The 22,875-nt window shown below is 46.7% G+C and overlaps 1 protein-coding gene across 1 annotated transcript in view; it reads right to left on the bottom strand.

Annotated features, from left to right (window-relative positions):
- The window catches only part of LOC148143030 (uncharacterized), a 143,856-nt gene that overhangs the window by 10,541 nt on the left and 110,440 nt on the right, over positions 1 to 22,875 (bottom strand). The window contains 1 exon segment of the mRNA XM_087975775.1: positions 5,589 to 6,726. Coding sequence (XP_087831901.1) covers positions 5,589 to 6,726 — 1,138 coding nt within the window.

Below are 22,875 nucleotides of genomic sequence, written 5' to 3'. Positions count from 1 at the left end.
CATTGGTTAGACCACTGTTGGAATATTGCGTGCAATTCTGGTCTCCTTCCTATCGGAATGATGTTGTGAAACTTGAAAGGGTTCAGAAAAGATTTACAAGGATGTTGTAAGGGTTGGAGGATTTGAGATATAGGGTAAGGCTGAGCAGGCTGGGACTGTTTTCCCTGGAATGTTGGAGGCTGAGAGGTGACCTTATAGAGGTTTACAAAATTATGAGGGGCATGGTTAGGGTAAATAGGCAAAGTCTTTTCCCTGGGGTTGGGAGTCCAGAACTAGAGGGCATAGGTTTAGAGTGAGAGGAGAAAGATATAAAAGAGACCGAACGGGCAACTTTTTCACACAGAGGGTGGTACGGGTATGGAATGAGTTGCCAGAGGAAGTGGTGGAGGCTGGTACAATTGCAATATTTAAGAGGCATTTGGATGGGTATATGAATAGGTAGAGTTTGGAGGGATATGGGCCGGGTGTTGGCAGGTGGGACTAGATTGGGTTGGGATATCTGGTCGGCATGGGCGGGTTGGACCGAAGGGTCTGTTTCCATGCTGTACATCTCTGTGACTCTATGAATGTAGAGGCTGCTTGGTTTAACATAAGTCACAGGGAGAAATGCTGCAATCAGTTAATAAGGAAAATAAATTGTGACATTTATAATCTTGTTGCAATCAGGCAGAGTTAACAAAGGATTGTGAAAGGGACTCACTCATTGGGAAATCTATTTTAAGAAAGTAACAAGCAATGTGGATCATTCAATTTGATTTGCATTGCTTTATTATTGTCGCATGTACCTAAGTACAGTGAAAGGTTTTGTTTTGTGTGCAGATTATACCACACAAGGTGCATCAGAGTAATAGAACAAAGCAAGGAATGCAATGCAACGGCTACAGAGAAGGTGCACAAAGAGTGACATCAACATTAAATTTGAAATTTGAAGTGTCCAGTCAAAGGTCTAATCCAGGGTCGGAGGGGTCTTTGATGTTGGCTGAGTTCCTGAGGCAGCAGGAAGTACACATGGAGTCAATGGTTGGAAGGTTGTCTTGTGTGATGGACTGGGCTATGTTTGCAACTGTATGTAGTTTCTTTCGGTCGTAGGCACAGCAGTTGCCGTACCAAGCCGCAATGCATCCAGAAAGAATGCTTTCAATGGTGCAGCCATAAACATCGCTAAGAGTCTTTACAGATATGCTGAATTGCCTTAGCTTCCTGATATAGAAGAATACAGCGCAGTACAGGCCCTTTGGCCCTCGATGTTGCGCCGATCCAAGCCCACCTAACCTATACTAACCCACTATCCTCCATATACCTATCCAATGCCCTCCTAGTTCTTATGAAGTAGAGGAACCCATGGATGTACTGATATATGTTAAGTGAGTGCACAAAAGTTTGGCAATTGGAGTAAAATGTTAATAAATGTGAAGTCATCCATTTTGGTTGGCATAACAGTAAAAAGGATTATTACTTGAATGCTTAAAATAATTGCAATATGCTGCTGGGCAGAGGGACCTGGACGTCCTTGTGCATGAATTACAGAAGGTTGGTCTGCAGGTACAGTAGGTATTTAAGAAGGCAAATGGAATTTTGTCTTTCATCACTAAAGGGATCGAATTTAAAAGCAGGAAGGTTATGTTGCAGCTGTTTCGGGTGCTGGTGAGGCTACACCTGGAGTACTGTGTGCAGTAATATGCTCCTCATTTAAGAAAGGATGTACTGGCACTGGAGTGTGTGCACAGGAGATTCACTAGGTTAATTCCAGAGGTAAGGATATTGGCTTATGAGGAAAAACTGAGTAAGCTGGGATTATGTTATTGGAATTTAGACAAATAAGGTGGAATTTTATAGAAACACGTAAAATTATGAAAGGAATAGATAAGACAGACTTAGAGAGGATGTTTCCACTGGCAGGTGAAACCAGGATAAGAAGGCAGAGCCGCAGAATTAGGGGGGAGCCGATTTAGGACTGAGTTGAGCAGCACTTTCTTCACACAGAAGTGGCTGTGAACTTGTGGAATTCCCTGCCCAGTGAAGTAGTTGAGGCTACTTCAGTAAATGTTTTTAAAGCTAAGATAAATAATGTTTTGAGCAGTGAAGGAATTAAGGGATACGGTGAGAGGGTGGGTACTTGGAGCTGAGGCCACGAAAAGATCAGCCATGATGTTACTGAATGTTGAAGTGGACTCGAAGGGCCAGTTGGCCGACTCCTGCTCCTAGTTCTTATGAAGTAGAGGAACCCATGGATGTACTGATATTCCAGAAGTCTTTTGGTATGGTGCCACATCGAAAGTCATTATTCAAAATAAGAGCTCATCTTGTCCAGGTCATTTAACAGCGTGGATAGAGCATTGGTGAGTGAACAGGCAACAGTCATCAAAATGTTTCGGGTTGTCAAGGGGTGATGAGTGGAACACAGTGCAAGGGCTTCCATTTTTTTCACAGTCTTTTCACAGCTTTGATGATGGAAGTATCTGCAAAGGTGTTCAGTTTGGTGATGGACCAAACCTAGGTAGCAAACTCATGTACAAACAGGGAATAAGACAACTGTAAAGTGTGGTTGACAGGTTGGGACCAGGCAAGATTGGCGTTTAATGCAGGAAAACCTGTCCAACTTAAATGAAATGTTCTCATTTCTGGTAAGGGGGTAGAATATAAAGTCAGGGTGTTTTGCTCCATTTGTCGGTGGGTATTGGGAAGACCACCATATTTGGTTTCTTTACTTAGTAAATACATTCAAAGCAGTTCATAACTGAATTTACTCAACTTATAATCAGAGTCAAGGGGTTGTCGGGTTGCGATGTTATCAGTTAGAGCTTATAAAAATCAGATGATCTGATGGAGATGTATAACATCCTGTGAGGACTTAACAATGTGAATGGATGAATGCCATTGTGCCAGAGACTAGAAATGAGTGGACCAGTTAACAAATAGGTGGCCACTCATTTAAGAGAGGAGAGTTATGTTTTTCTCTGAAGGCTTCCTGAGTCTTTAAAATTCACTTCTTTAGAGAGCAGAATGAGATAGAACAGAGGTTAGCACCGCTACCTCACAGCATCAGGGAACTGAGTTTGATTCCACCCTTGGACGACTGTCTGGGCTGAGTTTGCACATTCTCCCCCGGTGTCTGTTTGGATCTCCTCTGGGTGCTTCAGCTTCCTTCTTCCAGGAGGGAGAACAGCATGGGATTACAATCGGAATAAAGCTTCCTCTACTCTTAAATTGAAAGTGAAGCTACCGCGACACTGTCCCAAACAAATACTGCCATGACAGGCACAGCATTGGCTTGGATACAGAGTAAAACTCCCTCTACGCTTTCCTATTTAAACACTCCCAGGACAATGACAGCAGAGGATTAAATAAACAGTAGAACGTCTTCCATTCTGACTGACACTTGGTATGTTCTACACCAATCCTCAAGGATAATTCAGAAGTGAGACTATTATCTGGCACTGAATTCACACTTCCTAATGGGAAATGACCAGGTCCAGAAAATCACCTAGTGAAACATAGATAAAGCACACACAATGCACAACAGAACCAGAATTTTATTGGGATCAAAGACTTTGAAATGAGAGGAGACACGGTCCTTGCAACAATCCAAATGTGAGCTGGACAATTTTCTCACTCTCATCAGTTTCTCTGGGGATGCAGAGTCCACCTCACTGCTGTCTGGTCAGTTCATCTGTTCTCATTCAGAGTGAGTTGTGGCTGACCACATGGTGGCCTGGGGTCAAGAGGTTAGAGGGTAAAGGTCAACTTGGATAGAGGGGATCTTGTGTCATGCTAGTGAGGTTGCGTGTTGCTGATTTACTCAACTTATAATAATCAGGGACAAGGGAATGTCAGACTGGGCTTGTATCAGTTCAAGCTTAGAAGAACCAGATGATCTGATGGAGGTGTATGACATCTGAAGAGGACTTTACATTCACATTGTTATGTCCACTCATTTCTAGCCAGACACTAGCCTCTCATTTAAGATAAGAGAGTTTTGTTTTTCTCTCAAAGATTCCCGAATCTTTGAAATTCACTTTTTTAGGGAAACATGGAGTGGTGGTACAGTGGTTAGCACTGCTGCCTCACGGCATCAGTGACCCTAGTGTGGTTCTACCCTCGGACCAACTGTCTGCGTGGAGTTTGCACATTCTGCCCCTGTGTCTGCCTGGGTTTCCTCTGGTGCTCTGGCCTCCTCCCACAAGATGTGAAAGTGAGGGTGGATTGGCCATGGGAAATGCACAGTTCCGGGGATAGGATAGCAGAGTGGGTCTGGGTGCGATAGTTAGTGCTGATTCGATGGGATGAATGGCCTGCTTGCACACTAAGGATTCTAGAACCGCCTGGAGCCTGTAACTGACCAGATGACACGTGGACACTTTTCTTACACTGCTTTTATTCAAGCCTGCAGAGCCATTTCCACAAGATGGCAACAAACTCCCCAAATACTAAAATACATCCATTTTATATACTGTTGTGTTATTTTAAGAGTAGTTTACATATACCAAATCAATAGTATACAGTTGTTTTATGGTTATCGTTATCCAGTTACAATTAGTGGTTCTGGTTATTTCATCTGCCTTACCTTATTGTATTCAACCAACTACAGCATCTTGGCACTTGCCGAATTACAAAATCCAATGTTCGCACAGTATTTTTCTTTTTGTCTTTTGACTTGTGACCTCCTTATTGCTCTCAAAGTTCCTCATTTGTCCATACATTGTCAAGGTTTTACTTTAGTCGAATGTGTTCCTGGCTTTTTGCAGTTAGCACCCGATCTTCTGCTCTGGTCAACGTTTTCCCTTTCCAGGTCTATACTGAGGATTTCATGAGAAACCTCAGAATGTGGTGAGACTGTGGAACTCACTACCATCGCAACAGGTTGGCATGAAAAGCATTACAACCAAGGGTAAGCCAGCCAATACAAATGAGTGTCACTGTCACCAGATTCACAACACAATGAAATTAAGACATGCAAAGTCCCTCAAAATTTCTCAACTGTTCCTAACCAGACTTGATGAACAGATCTTGCACACCAAAATTATAATTTAAACACAAACCAACAATTATAAATACTGAAACTTTGCTAGGGCAAAGTTAAACACGATAATCTAATTAATAGCAATGATCATTTCCCCACCATCTCAGAAACAGAGACTGAAGAAAGAAAATTTTAAAATTACCAATTCAAAAATGGATTGCCAAGCATTTGTGCAATCCTTAGACAATGGATTGTTCACAGGCACGTAACTGTAAATCTAAATTCAAAGTCACTGCTGAATACGAATGGACACCCCAAAGTATTTAGCTATTTATTGTAGACTCGTTCCCAGAAAGAGCCAACAACTCTTTATGTGGGCAGAAAAAACTAGAAAGAACACTCCCGGGCACAATGAGCAGCAATGCCCACTGGAAGCAAAGTTGGGGGTGGGTGGGGGGGGGGGGGGCATGCTGACTCTCCCACTGCACTCACTGTCAGAATGGGAAGGGTTCAGTCCTGGGAGTGACCCACAGCAGTGTCACCGGCAGAATCAGATTGTTGAGAGCACTGGTGCTTCCGCAAGTTGCAGGATGATGAGAACCTCTGCCCACACTAGGGACAGGACAACAGCCTGTCCCCAGTGTGGATCCGCTGGTGCCTCAGCAGGTTGGAGGAATTGCTGAAGGCTTTCCCGCACTTGGGGCAGGGGAAGGGCCTCTCCCCCGTGTGGACCCGCTGATGGGCCAGTAGGTGGGATGTCTGGGTAAAGCCCTTCCCACACTCGGCGCAGGAAAATGCCCTCTCCCCGGTGTGGACCTGCTGGTGCCTCAGCCAGGCAGAGGTATCCTTGAAGGTCTTCCTGCACTTGGGGCAAGTGAAGGGCTTCTCCCCTGTGTGGACCCCCTGGTGCCTCTTCAGGTGGGAGGAACTGCTGAAAGTCTTCCCGCACTCTGGGCAGGCAAACGGCTTATCTCCAGTGTGGACTCGCTGGTGCCTCTGCAGGTGGGAGCTATTACTGAAGGTATTCCCGCACTCGGGGCAGCTGAAAGGCCTCTCCCCGGTGTGGATCCGCTGGTGCATCAGCCGGGCAGAGGAATTGCTGAAGCCCTTCCCGCACTCGGGGCAGCTGAAGGGCCTCTCCCCTGTGTGGACCCGGTGGTGCCTCAGCCGGGCGGAGGAATTGCTGAATGTCTTCCCGCATTCAGGGCAGCTGAAGGGTTTCTCCCCCGTGTGGACCCGCAGGTGCCTCAGCTGGTTGGAGGAATTGCTGAATGTCTTCCCACATTCAGGGCAGCTGAAGGGTTTCTCCCCCGTGTGGACCCGGTGGTGGGTCAGGAGGGCAGAGGAATAGCTGAAGGCCTTCCTGCACTCAGGGCAAGTGAATGGCTTATCAGCTGTGTGGACCAGCTGGTGCCTTTGCAGGTGGGAGGAACTGCTAAAGGTCTTCCCACAGTCGGGGCAGCTGTAGGGTCTCTCCCCTGTGTGGACCTGCCGGTGCCTCAGCAGGTGGGAGGAATTGCTAAAGCCTTTTCCACACTCATGACAGGAGAACGGCCTCTCCCCGGTGTGACTGCGCCGATGAGTGTCTAGGTCAGACGGGAAATGGAAGCCTTTCCCACAGTTGTCACACTTGCACCGTTTCTCCACAGGGTGGGATTCCTTGGGTTTCTCCATGACCGAAGCTTCATCCGCACACAAAAGCACGTACAGCTCTTCCTCGGCGTGAATTCCTCTTCCAAGGCCGTATAACTTTTTCAGGCTCCACACTCAGAGCGATGCAATAATAGGGTCTCTCATCTAGTCCCACTGATGCTGAAAACGTATTGAAACAGGAACGAAAAAGCTTGGTTCCTTCTCACAGAATCATAGTCGAAAGTTGTTGCAGTCCTGATGAATTGAGTGACTGTCAGTCATTGACATGAAAGTGAGGACTGCAAATGCTGAAGAGTCAGAGTTGAAAAGTGCGATGCTGAAAAAGCACAGCAGGTCAGGCAGCATCCGAGGAGCAGTAGAGTTGATGTTTCAGGCATAAGCCCGAACTGTTGATTTTGAAACTTCTGTCTTCAGATCTTCAAATACTCTTAAAAAAAATTACAAAAATCATCACTGTCAGTCCAGGGTAGAAATTCAGAACAAGCAACTCTACTCTCTGCAGAACATTCTTTTCTTTTTCCACAAAATTGAAAGCACCATCTCTCTCTCTCTCTTTTTTTCTTGAGTTTTGGATACCTCCATCTGAAAGTTATTATCTTTCACGATGTTGGGATACTGCTGAGAGTGAGCAGGTCTGATTTGGGAAGCAAAAAAGTGTCAATTCAGGATGAACCTACAGCTTCTGGAGAAATAACCAGACACAAAATGGTTAATGTCCGGGGAGGTGGTGAGGAAGAAATGAGACATCAAGGCATTGGCACCAACACCAGAGAAAAACTGAACATACAGACGTAGTAAATATTAGTGGCAAGCCAGAGTCATAGAGATATACAGCACAGAAACAGGTCCTTTGGTCCAACTCGTCCATGCTGACCAGATATCCTAAATTAATCTAGTCCCATTTGATAGCACTTGACTCATATCCCTCTAAACCCGTCCTATTCATATAACCATCCAGATGCCTTTTAAAATGTAATCATACCAGCCTCCACCACTTCCTCTGGCAGCTCATTCCTTGCACGCACCACCTTCTGCATGAAAAAGTTGCACGATAGGTCCCCTTTAAATCTCCCCCCTCCTCACTCTAACCCTATTATCCTCTAATTCTGGACTCCCCCAATTCCCTACCTTGTCATCTATCATACCCTATCTATGCCCCTCATGATTTTATAAATGTGTATAAGGTCACACCTCAGCCTCCCTTGGGTAAACCTTACCCTTGGGTAAACAACCCCAGCCGATTCAGCTCAAACCCTGGCAACATTCTTGTAAATATTTTCTGAACCCTTTCAGGTTTCACAACATCCTTCCGATAGGAGGGAGACCAGAATTGCACACAATATTCCAAAAGTGGCCTAACCAATGTCCTATACATCCACAACATAACTGCCCAACTCCTTTGCTCAGAGGATTGGGAATATTTTCAAAATGCACAAAAACACGACCAGGAAAGAATGCAGGGACAAACTGAACTTTTGATGGTCAGCTTGGAAGCACCAATGCCTCAGGGCAAAGATCCTTTTGTTACACAATGATTGTTCAATTTTGTGACCAAAATAATTGGATTTGTAATTACTTATATCAGATATTGTCATCATCTCAGGCAAGAATACAACCAATTTTTTTCAGACAGTACATTTACATGATTCGATACAATTCCCTATTCCTTACTTTACCAGAACATTATCAGGAATGGAGGGTTTGAATTATAAGGAGAGGCGGGATAGGCTAGGATGTTTTTCCGCTGGAGCCTAGAAAGTTGAGAGGTGACGTTGTAGAGGTTTAGAAAATCGTAAGAGTATAGATAAGGTGTCTTTTCCCTAGGATTAGCAGAAAAGAAGCTCATAAAGTCAGTACCGTATGGAAACAGGCCCTGCAGCCCAACAAGTCCACACCAAGTCCGGAAGAGTAACTCACCTAGACATATTACCCAACATTTACCCCCTGACCAATGCACCTAACCTGCACATACACCCTCACCCCCACGCTGTATTCCATACCAGGCGCCACCTCCATGTTGCCTCCTCCTCCAGGCCCCGTCCCCACGCTGTATTCCATACCAGGTGCCGTTGCCACCTCCTCCAGGCCCCGTCCCCACGCTGTATTCCATACCAGGTGCCGTCGCCACCTCCTCCAGGCCCCGCCCCCACGCTGTATTCCATACCAGGTGCCACCTCCATGTCTTCTTCAAAGACCATCAGGGATATATTTCCCTCCCCTTTCAGCATTCCGAAAAGACTACTCCCTCCGTGACTCACTCGTCAGGTCCACACACCCCACCAACCCAACCTCCACTCCCGACACCTTCCCCTGAAACCGCAAGAAATGCAAAACTTGCACCCACACCTCCCCCCTTACTTCCCTCCAAGGCATCCTTCCATATCCGCCACAAATTCACCTGCACTTCCACACACATCATTTATTGCATCCGCTGCACCCAATGTGGCCTCCTCTATATTGGGGAGACAGGCCGCCTACTTGCGGAGCGTTTCAGAGAACACCTCTGGGACACCCGGACCAACCACCCCGTGGCTCAACACTTCAACTCCCCCTCCCACTCCACCAAGGACATGCAGATCCTTGGACTCCTCCATCGCCAGACCATAGCAACATGACGGTTGGAGGAAGAGTGCCTCATCTTCCGCCTAGGAACCCTCCAACCACAAGGGATGAACTCAGATTTCTCCAGTTTCCTCATTTCCCGTCCACCCACCTTGACTCAGTCAAATCCATCGAACTCAGCACCGCCTTCCTAACCTGCAATCTTCTTCCTGACCTCTCCGCCCCCACCCCCACTCCGGCCTATCACCCTCACCTTGACCGCCTTCCACCTATCGCATTTCCAACCCCCCTCCCCCAAGTCCCTACGTTTTATCTTAGCCTGCTGGACACACTTTCCTCATTGCTGAAAAAGGGCGCATGCCCAAAGGGTTGGTTCTCCTGCTCCTTGGATGCTGCCTGACCTGCTGCGCTTTTCCAGGAACACATTTTCAGCCACCTTCATGTTGCCGCCTCCTCCTCCAGGCCCCGCCCCCACGCTGCCTTCTATATCAGGCGCCGCCCCCACGCTGCCACCGTCTCCCAGGCCCCGCCCACACTGCCGTGTCGCCCACGTGGAGACTTGAGCTGAAAATGTGGCTTCTTCAGGGCTCATCCCCGAAACGTCGATTCTCCTGTTCCCTGGATGCTGCCCGACCTGCTGCGCTTTTCCAGCAACACATTTTCAGCTCTGATCTCCAGCATCTGCAGCCCTCACTTTCTCCCCGTGGAGACTCTATCCAGCACCGGGCCTCTCCAGTCCAATGTGAGTTCCGGGTCGGTATCCAGGCCATCGCGACCGCCCCAGTACTCACCCGCAACCTCGGTCTCCGACAACGCTGCCCCGGAATCTGCCGATAACAAAACTCGGACCGACCTCGACTTCATTCCAGCTTCTGACTCAAAGTAGACCGACAGGAGGCTGAAAGAACACAGCGAGCCAGGCAGCAGCAGGAGGGGAAGAAGTCGACGTTTCTGGTGTAACTCTTCCTCAGGTTTGGGGGTGGGTGTCGGGGGAGCTACAGATAAAGGGGGTTGTGGGGGCAGGGTGGCGGAGTGGGGATTGGTGTAGACAGGTGAGGGTTTGACGTGGTTGGCCAATTGGAGAAACGAATCCGGTTGGGGGTCGGAGGGAGGGGAGGAGAGGGACGGTATTTGAAATTGGAGAACTCAATGGTGAGTCCTCCAGGCTGAAGGCTGCCCAAGCGGAAGTTGAGGTGTGGTTTGTCATGGCAATAGAGGAGGCCGAGGATGGTCATGTCGGAAAGGGAATTAAAATTGGCGGATCTAGGATGTCCTGTCGGCCCGGCTGAGATGGTTGGTGAACTTTCCCTCAGTTTATGTTTTGTCTCCCCGATGTAAAAAGGACCACATCAGGCGCATCTGATATTGTAAATTAGGTTGGAAAATGTGCAGGTTAACCTCTGTCTCAGCTGGAAGGACTACTTGGGACTCTGGATTGAGGTGAGGGGGTGGTGCCTGCTTGGAGCATTTCTATCTATACACAATATCACCTTTCATAGAACAAACAATCCTAAGGAGCACCATAAAACATAAGATCACTATCTTGGTCATAGAATCATACAGCATGGAAACAGACCCTTCGGTCCAACTAGTCCATGCTGACCCTGTTCCCAAACTAAACTAGTCCCCCTGCCTGTGTTTGGCTCATATCCCTTCAAACCTTTCCTATTCATGTACCTATCCAAATGGAGATTTGGCCAAGCAGGGGAGTGTAGCTACATCATATACCCTAGACCGGCGGAGCAATTCTCTTCTAGGGGGGCATCCTCCACGACCGAGCGTTGAGCTTCAGGAGGGACGCACATGGAACTGAGAGAGAAGAGGGACAACCACCTACCCAGCCAGATCAGCCAAATCAACCCTGAAAATCAATGGGGTAACAGATGTCGTACCCAGATCGCACCATGGGTTGGGGGAGTCCAGAACTATAGGGCATATGTTTAGGGTTAAGGGGGGGTGGGGGGTGATATTTAGAGGAGACCGAAGGGGCAACTTTTTCACATAGAGGGTGGTACGTGTTGAGTTGCCAGAGGGAGTGGTGGAGGATAGTACAATTGCAACCATTAAAAGCCATCTGGGTGGGTACATGAATAGGAAGAGTTTGGAGGGATATGAGCTGGGTGCTGGCAGGTGGAACTAGATTGGGTTGGGATATCTGGTCAGCATGGAGAGTTGGGTCTGTTTCTGTGCTGTTCAGCGCTTTGGCTCTATGACTTTTAAACATTCAGCACTTCCTCTAACAGTTCACTTCACACACAAACCTCCCTGTGTAAAAACAGTTGCCCCTCTAGTCCTTTTTCAGTCTTTTTCCTCTCACTTTAAAAATATATGCCCTAGTTTTGAACTCCCCTACCCTTAGAGAAAAGACATTTGCTATTCACCTTATCTTTGCCCCTCATGACTTTATAAACCTCCATAAGGTGGCCCCTCTATCTCCTACACTCCAGTGAAAAGACATCCCAGCCTATCCAGTCTATAAATCATTCCAGCAACATCCTGGTCAAAAAGGGTGAGTTTTAACAATTGACCATAAGGGCAATGAAGACTCAACCAGCTTACAGTGGGTTTGGAATCACATGTAGGCCAGACCAGGTTCAGACAGCGGAAAACCAGATGAGTTTTTTTTAAAAAAGATTAGATTAGATTCCTTACAGATTCTCTACAGTGTGGAAACCGGGCCTTCGGCCCAACCAGTCCACACCAACCCTCCGAAAAGTAACCCACCAAACCCAATTCCCTCTGAGTTGAAACTTTATTGCTGGAACAGCACAGCAGGTCAGGCAGCATCCAGGGAACAGGAGATTCGACGTTTCGGGCATAGGCCCTTCTTCAGGAATGAGCAGAGAGTGTTCAGCAGGAGAAGATAAAAGGTAGGGAGGAGGGACTTGGAGGAGGGGCGTTGGAAATGTGATAGGTGGAAAGAGGTCAAGGTGAGGGTGATAGGTCGGTGTAGGATGGAGGCGGAGAGGTCAAGAAGACGACTGCAGGTCAGGAAGGCGGTGCCGGGCTGGAGGGATTCGGCTGAGACAAGGTGGGGGGAGGGGGGATGAAGAAACTAGTGAAGTCCAAGTTCATCCCCTGTGGTTGGAGAGTTCCGAGTCGGAAGATAAGACGCTCCTCCTCCGACCGTCGCGTTGTTGTGGTTTGGCGGTGGATGAGTCCAATGACCTGCATATCCTCGGTGGAGTGGGAGGGGGAGTTGAAATGCTGTGCTACAGGGTGGTTGGGTTGGTTCGTCCGGGTGGCCCAGAGGTGCTCTCTGAATCGCTCCGCAAGTAGGCGGCCTGTCTCCCCAATATAGAGGAGGCCACACCGGCTGCAGCGGATGCAGTAGATGATGTGGGTGGAGGTGCAGGTGAATCTGTGGCGGATATGGAAGTTTCCTTTGGGGCCTTGGAGAGAAGTGAGGGGGGAGGTGTGGGCGCAAGTGTTGCACCTCCTGCGGTTGCAAGGGAAGGTGCCGGGAGTGGAGGTTGGGTCGGTGGGGGGTGTGGATCTGACAAGGGAGTCGCGGAGGGAGTGGTCTCTACGGAAAGCTGATAGGGGAGGGGAGGGAAATATATCCTTGGTGCTGGGGTCTGTTTGGAGGTGGCGGAAGTGACGGCGGATGATGCGCTGTACATGGAGATTGGTGGGGTGGTAGGTGAGGACCAGTGGGGTTCTGTCCTGGTGGCGGTTGGAGGGGCGGGGCTCAAGGGCGGAGGAGCGGGAAGTGGAGGAGATGCGGTGGAGGGCACCGTCGACCACGTCGGGGGGGAAATTGCGGTCCTTGAAGAAGGAGGCCATCTGTGTTGTACGTATTTTGAACTGGTCCTCCTGGGAGCAGATGCGGCGGAGACGAAGGAATTGGGAGAATGGGATGGCGTTTTTACAGGGGGCAGGATGGGAGGTGTAGTCCAGGTAGCTGTGGGAGGCGGTTGGTTTGTAGTAGATGTCCGTGTTGATTCGGTCGCCTGAGATAGAAACAGAAAGGTCTGGGAAGGGGAGGGAGGAGTCCGAGACTGTCCAGGTGAATTTGAGGTCTTCTCCTGCTGAAATCCCTACCTTTTATCTTCTCCTGCTGAAAATGAACTTGGACTTCACCAGTTTCTTCATCCCCCCTCCCCCCACCTTGTCTCAGCCGAATCCCTCCAGCCCGGCACCGCCTTCCTGACCTGCAGTCTTCTTCTTGACCTCTCCGCCTCCATCCTACTCCGACCTATCACCCTCACCTTGACCTCTTTCCACCGATCACATTTCCAACGCCCTCCTCCAAGTCCCTCCTCCCTACCTTTTATCTTCTCCTGCTGAACACTCTCTGCTCATTCCTGAAGAAGGGCCTGTGCCCGAAACGTCGAATCTCCTGTTCCCTGGATGTTGCCTGACCTGCTGTGCTGTTCCAGCAATAAAGTTTCAACTTTGATCTTCAGCATCTGCAGACCTCACTTTCTCCTCCAATTCCCTCTGACTAATGCACCTAACATTATGGGCAATTTACCATGGCTAATTCACCTAACCTGCACATCTTTGGACTGTGGGAGGAAACCGAAGCACCTGGAGGTAACCCACGCAGACACAGGGAGAATGTGCAAACTCCACACAGTCGCCCAAGGTTAAACACTGAGCCACCGTGCCGCCCATTTTTACAACAATACACAACAGTTTTGTAATTAGACTCTTCATTCCAGATTTATATTGAATTTACATTCCACCATCTGTCTTAGTAGGTTTTGAACCCAGGGAATGTTTACCTCTGTCACCATTGCAAAGAATGTCAAACATGACCTTGACAAGAACTGTTTCAGGGGCAGAAACCAGACTCGAGGGCTTTAAATGTGGAAGTCTGGAAAAGATGGGAATGGCTATTTCAACGTTACATCCAAACCAACACTTCCCTTGATGCGATAGTAACAGGAACTTTTATTTTAGTTAGAAGATTTTCAGCAACACTGAGCGAGAAGGAACAAAATTGATATAAGAAACACAGCAATTAACTGTCTACAAGAGGCAATATTGGAAAGGAAGGACCCAGTTCAAGGATATAAGAGGGGAGACACAGACAGACAAAGGGACAGGAGTAGGCCACTCGGCCCTTCGAGCCTGCTGCAACATTCAATATGATCATGGCTGATCTGAATACAACCTCAGCTCTACATTCCTCCACATCCCCGACAATCTGTCACCCACTTGGTTAGCAAGAACCTATCTATCTCTGCCTTAAAGATACTGAATCCACTGCCTTTTGTGGAAGACACACAACCCTCAGAGAGAAAAGAAATCTCATTTCTGTCTTAAATGTGCAACCTCACACTTTTAACATATGACTCCCTAGTTCCAGATGTTAAGATAGGGATACAAGCTGCATTCAAATAACATCTGTGGTATAGTCAACTGCCTCAAAGTGCTTCATGTGAAAATAAGAAGAATTATTTTCTAAAATTACAATACCGGAGCACAGATAACGACAGGTGACGAAAGACTTGGTCAAAGGGGCAGGTTCAGGGCAGCTCTTTAAACAGGTTCATTTCCCAAATATCAGAGGCCAAAGACAGAAACAGTAAACGCAAAATAGTAAAGTACAGGAAACAACAGCGTAGTCGTAATGTCACTGGGTGAGTAATCCAGGGACATCGGATCAAATCCCATCACAGCAAGTGGTGAAATTTGAATAAACCAACTAATAAATGTGGAACACAAAGTTAGTCTCAGCATGGTGTCGATGGCACTGATGTCAATCGTCATAAAAAACCATGTCCTTTCAGGAAGGAAACTGCCATCTTTACCTGGTCTGGCTTACATGTGATTGCAGACCCACAGCAATGTGGATGACTCTTAAACTGCTCTCTGAAATGGCACAAGCAAGACACCTTGCAATTAAGGATGGGCAACAAACATCAACGTTGTGAAAGAGTCAAAAACAGAAATTGCTGGAGAAACTCAGCCAGCCAGTCAGGCAACACTGGTGGAGAGTGAGAAAGAAACTGAGTCAATATCCTGTCCTAAGTCCAGAACAGCTGTGAAGAAGGGTCAAAATGCACTCAAAATGCTAACTCTGATTCTTTCTCAATATGTGCTACTAATCCTGCTGAGTTTCTCCAGCAATTTCTGCCTTTGTGTATTTCAGATCTCCAGTATCTGCAGTTCTTCATTACACTGACTTAGGGAAGCTCAAATCCCATAAAAGGGTAAAGCAGAAGGGCTGGAATTACTCAGCAAGTCTGGCAGCAGCTATGGAGATAGAAACAGTTAGCTCTTCAAGTCATTGAATGATCTTACATCAGGGACATATTTTTGGGGAAGTTGTAACTGCAACATCTGGGTGAACTCTCTCAGCCATGGGTCAGGCTGACTCAGCATTCTGGTCCAAATTACCATCCTGCTCATTACCTGTGACCTGCTCAATTTGTTGCTCGTTATATTTCTACGGTTGCCACATTCCTATGTTTTAAAATGATATTGCAATCAAATATGAATTTTCAGATGTAAGTAATCAGAGGGTTTGGAATATAAGTGTAACTTTTAAACAAAAAGTATTTATTCGTTCTTGGGGTGTAGGCACCGCTGGCAATGCCAGCATTTTTACCCATCCTTAACCATCCTGTGGTTGGTTGGAAAAGAGAATGAAGGTGTCTGAGATGGTCTTGATCAGCAGAGCAAAGCCCAAGACGGGTGTGTTCAAGTAAAAGTACCCTCCACTCCCACAGCCAAGTCTGCATTCGCTGCAATTACAGAGGTCTTCATGACAGATAGGACAGCTCTCTCCATCAGCACTCTGTCCCATCTAAAACTCCCAGGACAGGGACAGCATGGGAATACAATCAGAATACAGCCTCCTCTACTCTTTTCAGTTGAAAGTGAAGCTACCATGACACTGTCCCAAACAAACAGTGCCAAGAAAGACACATCATTGGGTTAGATACAGAGTAAAACTCCCTCTAACGTTCCCATTCAAACAATCCCAGGACAGAGACAGCAGAGGGTTAAATAAAGAGTACAGCTCCTTCCATTCTGACTGACACTTGGTATGTTGTACACCAATTCTCAATGATAATTCAGAAGTGAGACTATTACCTGGTACTGAATTCACAGTTCCTAATGGGAATGGCAGGAACAGAAAATCGAGTGAAACACAGATTGATAAAACACACAACGTGCAACAGAACCAGAACTTTATTGGGATCAAAGACTTTTAAATGACAGGAGATATTGTCCCTGCAACAATCCGAATGGGAGCTGAACAACTTTCACACTCGAATAGGTTTCTCTGGGGATGTAGTGTCCACCTTACCGCTGTCTGATCAGTTCATCTGTTCCCGTCAGAACTGAGTTGTAGCTGACCACATGCTGGCCTGGGGTCAAGATGTTAGAGGGTAAAGGTCAACTTAGATTGAAGGCATCCTGTGTCATGTCAGTGAGGTCAAGGGTCGCTGCATTACTTAGCTTATCGGGGTCAAGGGGATATTGGGCTCGGCTTGTATCAGTTTGAGCTTCGAAGAATTAGATGATCTGATGGAGATGTATAACATCCTGAGAGGACTTAATGTGAATGTATGAATCCCTTTGTGGCAGAGACTAGAAATGAGTGGACACAGTTAACAAATAAGTGGCCTCTCATTTAAGATGGAAAAGTTTTGCTTTTCTCTCAAAGGTTACGAGTCTTTGAAATTCACTCCCTCAGAGCTGCACAGGGTGGTGGCTCAATGGTTAGCACTGCTGCCTCACAGCATCAGGGCCCCAGGTTTGATTCCACCCTCAGCCAACTGTTTGTGTGGTGTTTGCACATTCTCCCTGTGTCTGTGTGGGCTTCCTCCCACAGTCCAAATGATATCCGGATTAGGGTGGATTGGCCATGGGAAATGAAGGGTTACCAGAATAGGGTAGTTGGAATGGATGGTCAGTGTCAACTTGATGGGCTGAATGACCTATTGCACGCTGGTCGGGATTCTAGAACTGCCTGGAGCCTGTAACTTACCAGATGATACGTGGACACTTTTCGTACACTGCTTTTATTCAAGCCTGCAGAGCCACTTCCATAAGTTGGCAACAAACCCCCCAGATGATCAAGTACATCTGTTTGATATACTGTTCAATTATTTTTAAGAGCAGCTTACCTATACCAAATCAACAGTATACACTTGTCTTAGGGAAATCCACAGTCGATAAATGTCGTGCTGGAAAAACACAGCAGGCCAGGCAGCATCCAAGGAGCAGGAGAATCGACGTTTCAGGCATAAGCCCTTCTTCAGGAAGGGCTTAAGCCCTTCTCCTGCTCCTCGGATGCTGCCTGGTCTGCTGTGTTTTTCCAGCATGACATTTTTCAACTCTGGTACTCCAGCATCTGCAGTCCTCACTTTCTCCGTAGGGAAATCCACATCCAATTACGATTAGTAGTTCTGGTTATTTTATTTGTCTTACCTTATTGGATTTAACCAACGACAGCATCTCGACATTTGCCTAATTACAATATCCAATGTCTATAGAGTACATTTTTTTGTCATGACTGTTACCTTGAACACTGACTTGTGATCTCTGCATTGTTGTCAAAGTTCCTTATTTGTTTCTTCATTGTCAAAGTTTTACTTTGCCGAATTCTTCCTGGCTTTTTGCAGATAGCACCTTATATTCTGCTCGTCTACATTTTCCTTTCCAAGTCTGTACTGAGGATTTCATGAGAAACTTCAAGATTGTGGTGAGACTGTGGAACTCACTACTACAGTGAGTAGTTAGGGTGAAGGCAAGGGTAAGCAAGCCAATACAAACGATTGTCATTATCACCAGATTCACAGCACAATTAAATTAAAACACACAATGTCCCTCAGAATTTCTCAGCTCTTCCTAGTCAGACTTGAAGAACAGATTTTGCACACCAAAACTATAATTTAAATAAAAATTAACAATTATAAATACTGCAACTTTACTCAGGCAAAGTTAAACAAGATAATTTAATTAATAGCAATGATCATGCCCCCACCATCTCAGACAGAGACTTAAGGGGTAAATTAAAAAAGAAAATAAAGAAATTACCAATTCAACCAGTTTCCAACAATTGATTTCCAAGCTTTTGTGCAATTTTTGGATGATGAGTAGTTCACACACACATAACCGTATATCTAATTTCAAAGTCACTGCTGAATGTGAATGGTTGTCCCGATGCATTCAACTACTTCTTACAGACTGCGACTCATTCCCAGAAAAAGCCAACAATTCTTTAACTGGACAGAAAAAAAAAAAGAGTAGCTTCTGGGCTCAACATGCTGCAGCTCCCACTGGAAGCAAAGTTGGACGGAGGGAAGTCCAGCAGGAAACAAAAATAGCTCACTGACTCTCCACTGCCAGAACAGGCGGGAGTTTCAGTCCTGGGGGTGACCCACAACAGCTTCACCGGTGTAATCCGATTGTTGGGAGCACTGGTGCCCCCACAAGTTGCAGGTCAACAAAAACCTCCACCCACACTAGGGGCTGGCAAATGGCCTCTCAACATTGTGGATCCGCCAGTGCCTCAGCAGATGGGAAGAATTGCTGAAGGCCTTCCTGCACTCGGGGCAGGGGAAGGGCCTCTCCCCAAGTGGACCCACCAGTGTGTCAGATTGGAGGAATGGCTGAAGCCCTTCCCACACTCAGGACAGCTAAAGGGCCTCTCCCCCGTGTGGACTTGTTGGTGGATCTGAAGGGTGGAGGCCTGTGTGGATGCACCGATGGGTCTCCAAGGCAGAGGGGACACAGAAACCTTTCCCGCAGTCGCCACACCTCCACAGTTTCTCCACAGGGCAGGATTCCCCGGGTTTCTCCATGGCCGAAGCTTCAGCCGCACACAAATGTGTGTAGAGCTTCTACCCGCCGTGATATCCTCTTTCCAAGCCGTATTATTGTTTCAGGCTCCACAGTCCACTGCAACAGTACAGTGGCTCATCCAGTCCCACTGCTGCTGAAAACGTACTGAAACAACAATGAAAATACTTTGCTCCTTTTCACAGAATCATAGTTGAAAATCATTGTGGTCCAGATGGATTGAGTGACTGTCAGACATTGACGTCAAAGTGAGGACTGCAGAAACTGGAGAGTCAGAGTCGAAAAGTGCAGCGCTGGAAAAGCACAGGTCAGGCAGCATCTGAGGAGCAGGAGAGTCAATATTTCAGGCACGAGCCCTTCATCTGTTGATTTTGAAACTTCCGTCTTCAGATCTCCAATATTCTAAAAAGAGATCACAAACATCAATGTCAGTCCAGGGTAGAATTGAGTGTTCTGAATTTCTACTCTGTGGAATATTCTTTTCTGTTGTTATTCCACAAAATTGAAAGCACTATCCCACTCTCTCTCCCCCTCTGTTCTCACTCCACTCTAATTCTCCTGAAGGTGCTGATTCAGGATCTCACAGGGCAGAAAAGCAAAAACGTCAGGACTGACATCCCTCTGAATTTTGGATACCTCCACCTGAGTTAATATCTATCACAATATTGGGATAGTGCCGAGAGTGAGCAGGTCTGATTTTGGGAAGAATTTTTTTTAAAAAGTGCCTCAATTCAGGGTGAACCTGCAAAGCAGCTTCTTGAGGAACAGCCAGACACAAAATGGTTAACGTACCCAGGAACGGGGGAGAAAGTGAGGCATCAAGGTATTAAGACCAACACCAGAGAGAAACCAAACAAAGACGTGGCAAATGTTTGTGGAAAGTCAGATTCACAGAGATATATAGCACAGAAACAGATACTTAGAGCAAACTCTTCCGTGCTGATCAGACATTCTAAATTAAGGTAGTCACATTTGCCAGCACTTGGCCCATATCCATCTGAACCCTTCCTATTCATATACCATCCAAATGCCTTTTCAATGTTACAATTGTACCAGCCTGCGTCACTTCCTCTGGCACCTCATTCCATACACGCACCACCCTCTGCGTGAAAACAATACCCCTTAGGTCTCTTAAATCTTCACCACTCCCATCCCCGTCCTCAGCCTAAACTTATTAACCTCCAGTTCTGGACTCCCCCATCCCAAGGAAACCACCTTGTCTATTTACTCTATCCCCGCCCCTCGATTTTATAAGTAATCTTTCTGGTTGACCCGCCCCCCAGTCTCTGGCACGCTGGGGAAAACAGCACCTCCCACCCTCCATCCGGCTCTCCTCACCTTGAATTTGCAGTATCTGCTCCCTCCCTGGGTTCACTCCAGTTGCTACAAGTGAACAGATCCCCCCAGGATGAAGAGTTGCTTAGAGGGAGGAAGTGAGTTTCACTCTGAAACGGACATGGCCACTTCCGTGTTGTGACGTCACCAGTGCCGCACTGCGCTTGCTCCGGTGGCGGCCGCCTGGACCGCACTGCCCTACGCAGTTTGCAAAATTCCTTCCTTTCAGAGAATACCCAGAGTGTGGAAGCAGGTCATTCGGCCCAAGGAGTCCACACCGACCCTGCGAATGGTAACCCACCCACACCCATTTCCCAAACCCTATTGCTTTACATTTAACCCTTATTAATGCACTTAACCTGCCCATCCCTAAACACCATGGCTAATCCACCCTAACCTGCACATCCCTGAACCTGACGGAACAATTTAATATGGCTAATCCACCCTAACCTAGACAGATGCCGGCCAGAGATCCTAAATTAATGTAGTTCCACTTGCCAGCATTTGGCCCATATCCCTCTAAACCCATGCTATTCATGTACCCAGATGTCTTTTAAATTGTGTCATTTTTCCTCTGACAGCAGGTTCCAAACATCCGCCAACCTCTTCGTGAAAAAGTTTCACCTCACGTCCCTTTCTCCATTCACCTTAAACCTAAGCTCCTCTAGTTCTAGACCCCCCCCCCCCCCCCCCACCATGGGGAAAAGACCTTGGGTATTCACCCTATCCTTATAAACTTCTATGAAGTCAGCCTTCAGCCTCTGATACTCCAGGGAAAATATACCGGAGGTATTCAGCCTCTCCCTGTAGCTCAAACCCTCCAACTCTGACATCAGCCTTATAAATCTTTTCCACCCCTTTCAAAGTTTCACAACATCTTTCCTACAGCAGGGAAACCAGAACTGAATGCAGTATTCCAAAAGTGGCCAAACCAAATGAACTGCACAGCTGCAAAAGGACCTCCCAACTGCTATACTCAATGATCTGATCAATAAAGGAAAGCATACCATGGTCTCTTTGTTCTGCAACACTCCCCTTAACTGTGCCAGTCCTGCATCGATTGCTTGACCAAAATGCAAGCCACACATTTCTCGAAATTAAACACCATCTGCCATTCCTCAGCACATCTGATCAATTCTAGTTTATATTTATTTCCTCTTATTCCAGACAAGCTGAAAATCTCCAATCCACACACTCTCCCTCCATTCCCACTTTGCTGAATCTAATCCCTGCTATATCTCATCCTAAAGGGTCTGATTCATGCTGATTAACAGGCCCACACTCAGAGGGGATCCAATTGAAACATACAGAATACTGAACGGCCTCGACAGAGTGGATGTTGGGAAGCTGTTTCCAATGGCAGGAGAGACTGGGTCCAGAGGGCACAGTCTTAAAGAAAAGAGAAGACCTTTTAGAACGGATTCAAGGAGAAACATCTTCAGCCAGAGAGCAGTGAATCTATGGAATTCCTTGACACACAAGGCTGTGGAGGCCAAGTCAATGAGGATATTTAAGACTGAGACAAATAGATTCTGGAGTATCGAGGGGTCCTGGGAGAAAGTGGGAGAATAGGGTTAACAAACTTATCAGACACATTTGAATGGTAACAGCAGACCTGATGGGCTGACTGACCTAATTTCTGCTCCTGTCTTCCGGTTTCTTACTGTCCTGGACACAGAATTGGGGGCAGGAGTATGCCATTTGGTCTTTCAAACCTGCACCAGCATCGAACAGATCATAACTGGATATGGATCTACCTACATCTCGGTGGATAAGTTGGGAATTTTTCACTGGAGCACAGGAGGTTGAGAGGTGACCTTTTTAAAGGATTATAAAATCATGAGGGGTATAGCAATCATGAGTTGAATGGCAAGTGTCGTTTCAAAATGAGGAGCAAATTAAGGTGAGTGGAGAAAGATTTTAAAAAGACATGAGGAAAACCTTTTTCTTTTAAGAGAGTGGTTTGTGTGTGGAATGAAGAAATGGTGGATGCAGGTAGAGTAACAACATTTAAAAGACATTTTGATAAGTACATGAATAGGAAAAGTTTGGAGGAATATGGATGAAACCAGGTGGGACTAGTTTAGTTTGTGAATATAGTCAGCATGGACTCATTGGCTCAAGGGTCTGTTTCTGTGCTGTTTGACTCTAACTGTTCTGTACTGGTCTTAAACCATTTTATTTCCTTCCCCCACAACCATCCACTTCTTTGTTGTTCAAAAGTCAGATAAACTCAGCTTTGAATATATTTAATGACCTCCTATCTGCACAAAGACATCCCCACTTCTGAACTCAATTCCTCTTGCTGATATACCACTTGCCTTGCTGATTGCTTACTACACCTGTCTGACAACTGGCATTGACTGGCATAGAAGGATGCTGATGCCCCTTTGTACATCCACACATCATTCCTGACGAAAGTCTCGTACCCATAAAATCGACTCTCCTGCTCCTTGGAAGCTGCCTGGCCTGCTGTGCTTTTCCAGTGTCACACTTTTTGACTCTGATCTTCAACACCTGCAGTCCTCACCTTCATCCACATCCCAATATCACCATTTAAACAATGCCCCTTCTTTGTTTTTTTTCTTCCCCCACAG

This window comes from Chiloscyllium plagiosum, unplaced genomic scaffold (genome assembly GCF_037043375.1).
Source record: "Chiloscyllium plagiosum isolate Xiang-an unplaced genomic scaffold, Cpla_swu_hap1 HiC_scaffold_27, whole genome shotgun sequence".
In the NCBI taxonomy this organism is placed as follows: Eukaryota; Metazoa; Chordata; class Chondrichthyes; order Orectolobiformes; family Hemiscylliidae; genus Chiloscyllium; species Chiloscyllium plagiosum.
The sequence above is the reverse complement of the archived record's forward strand: the minus strand, read 5'-3'. Positions and strand labels throughout refer to the sequence as shown.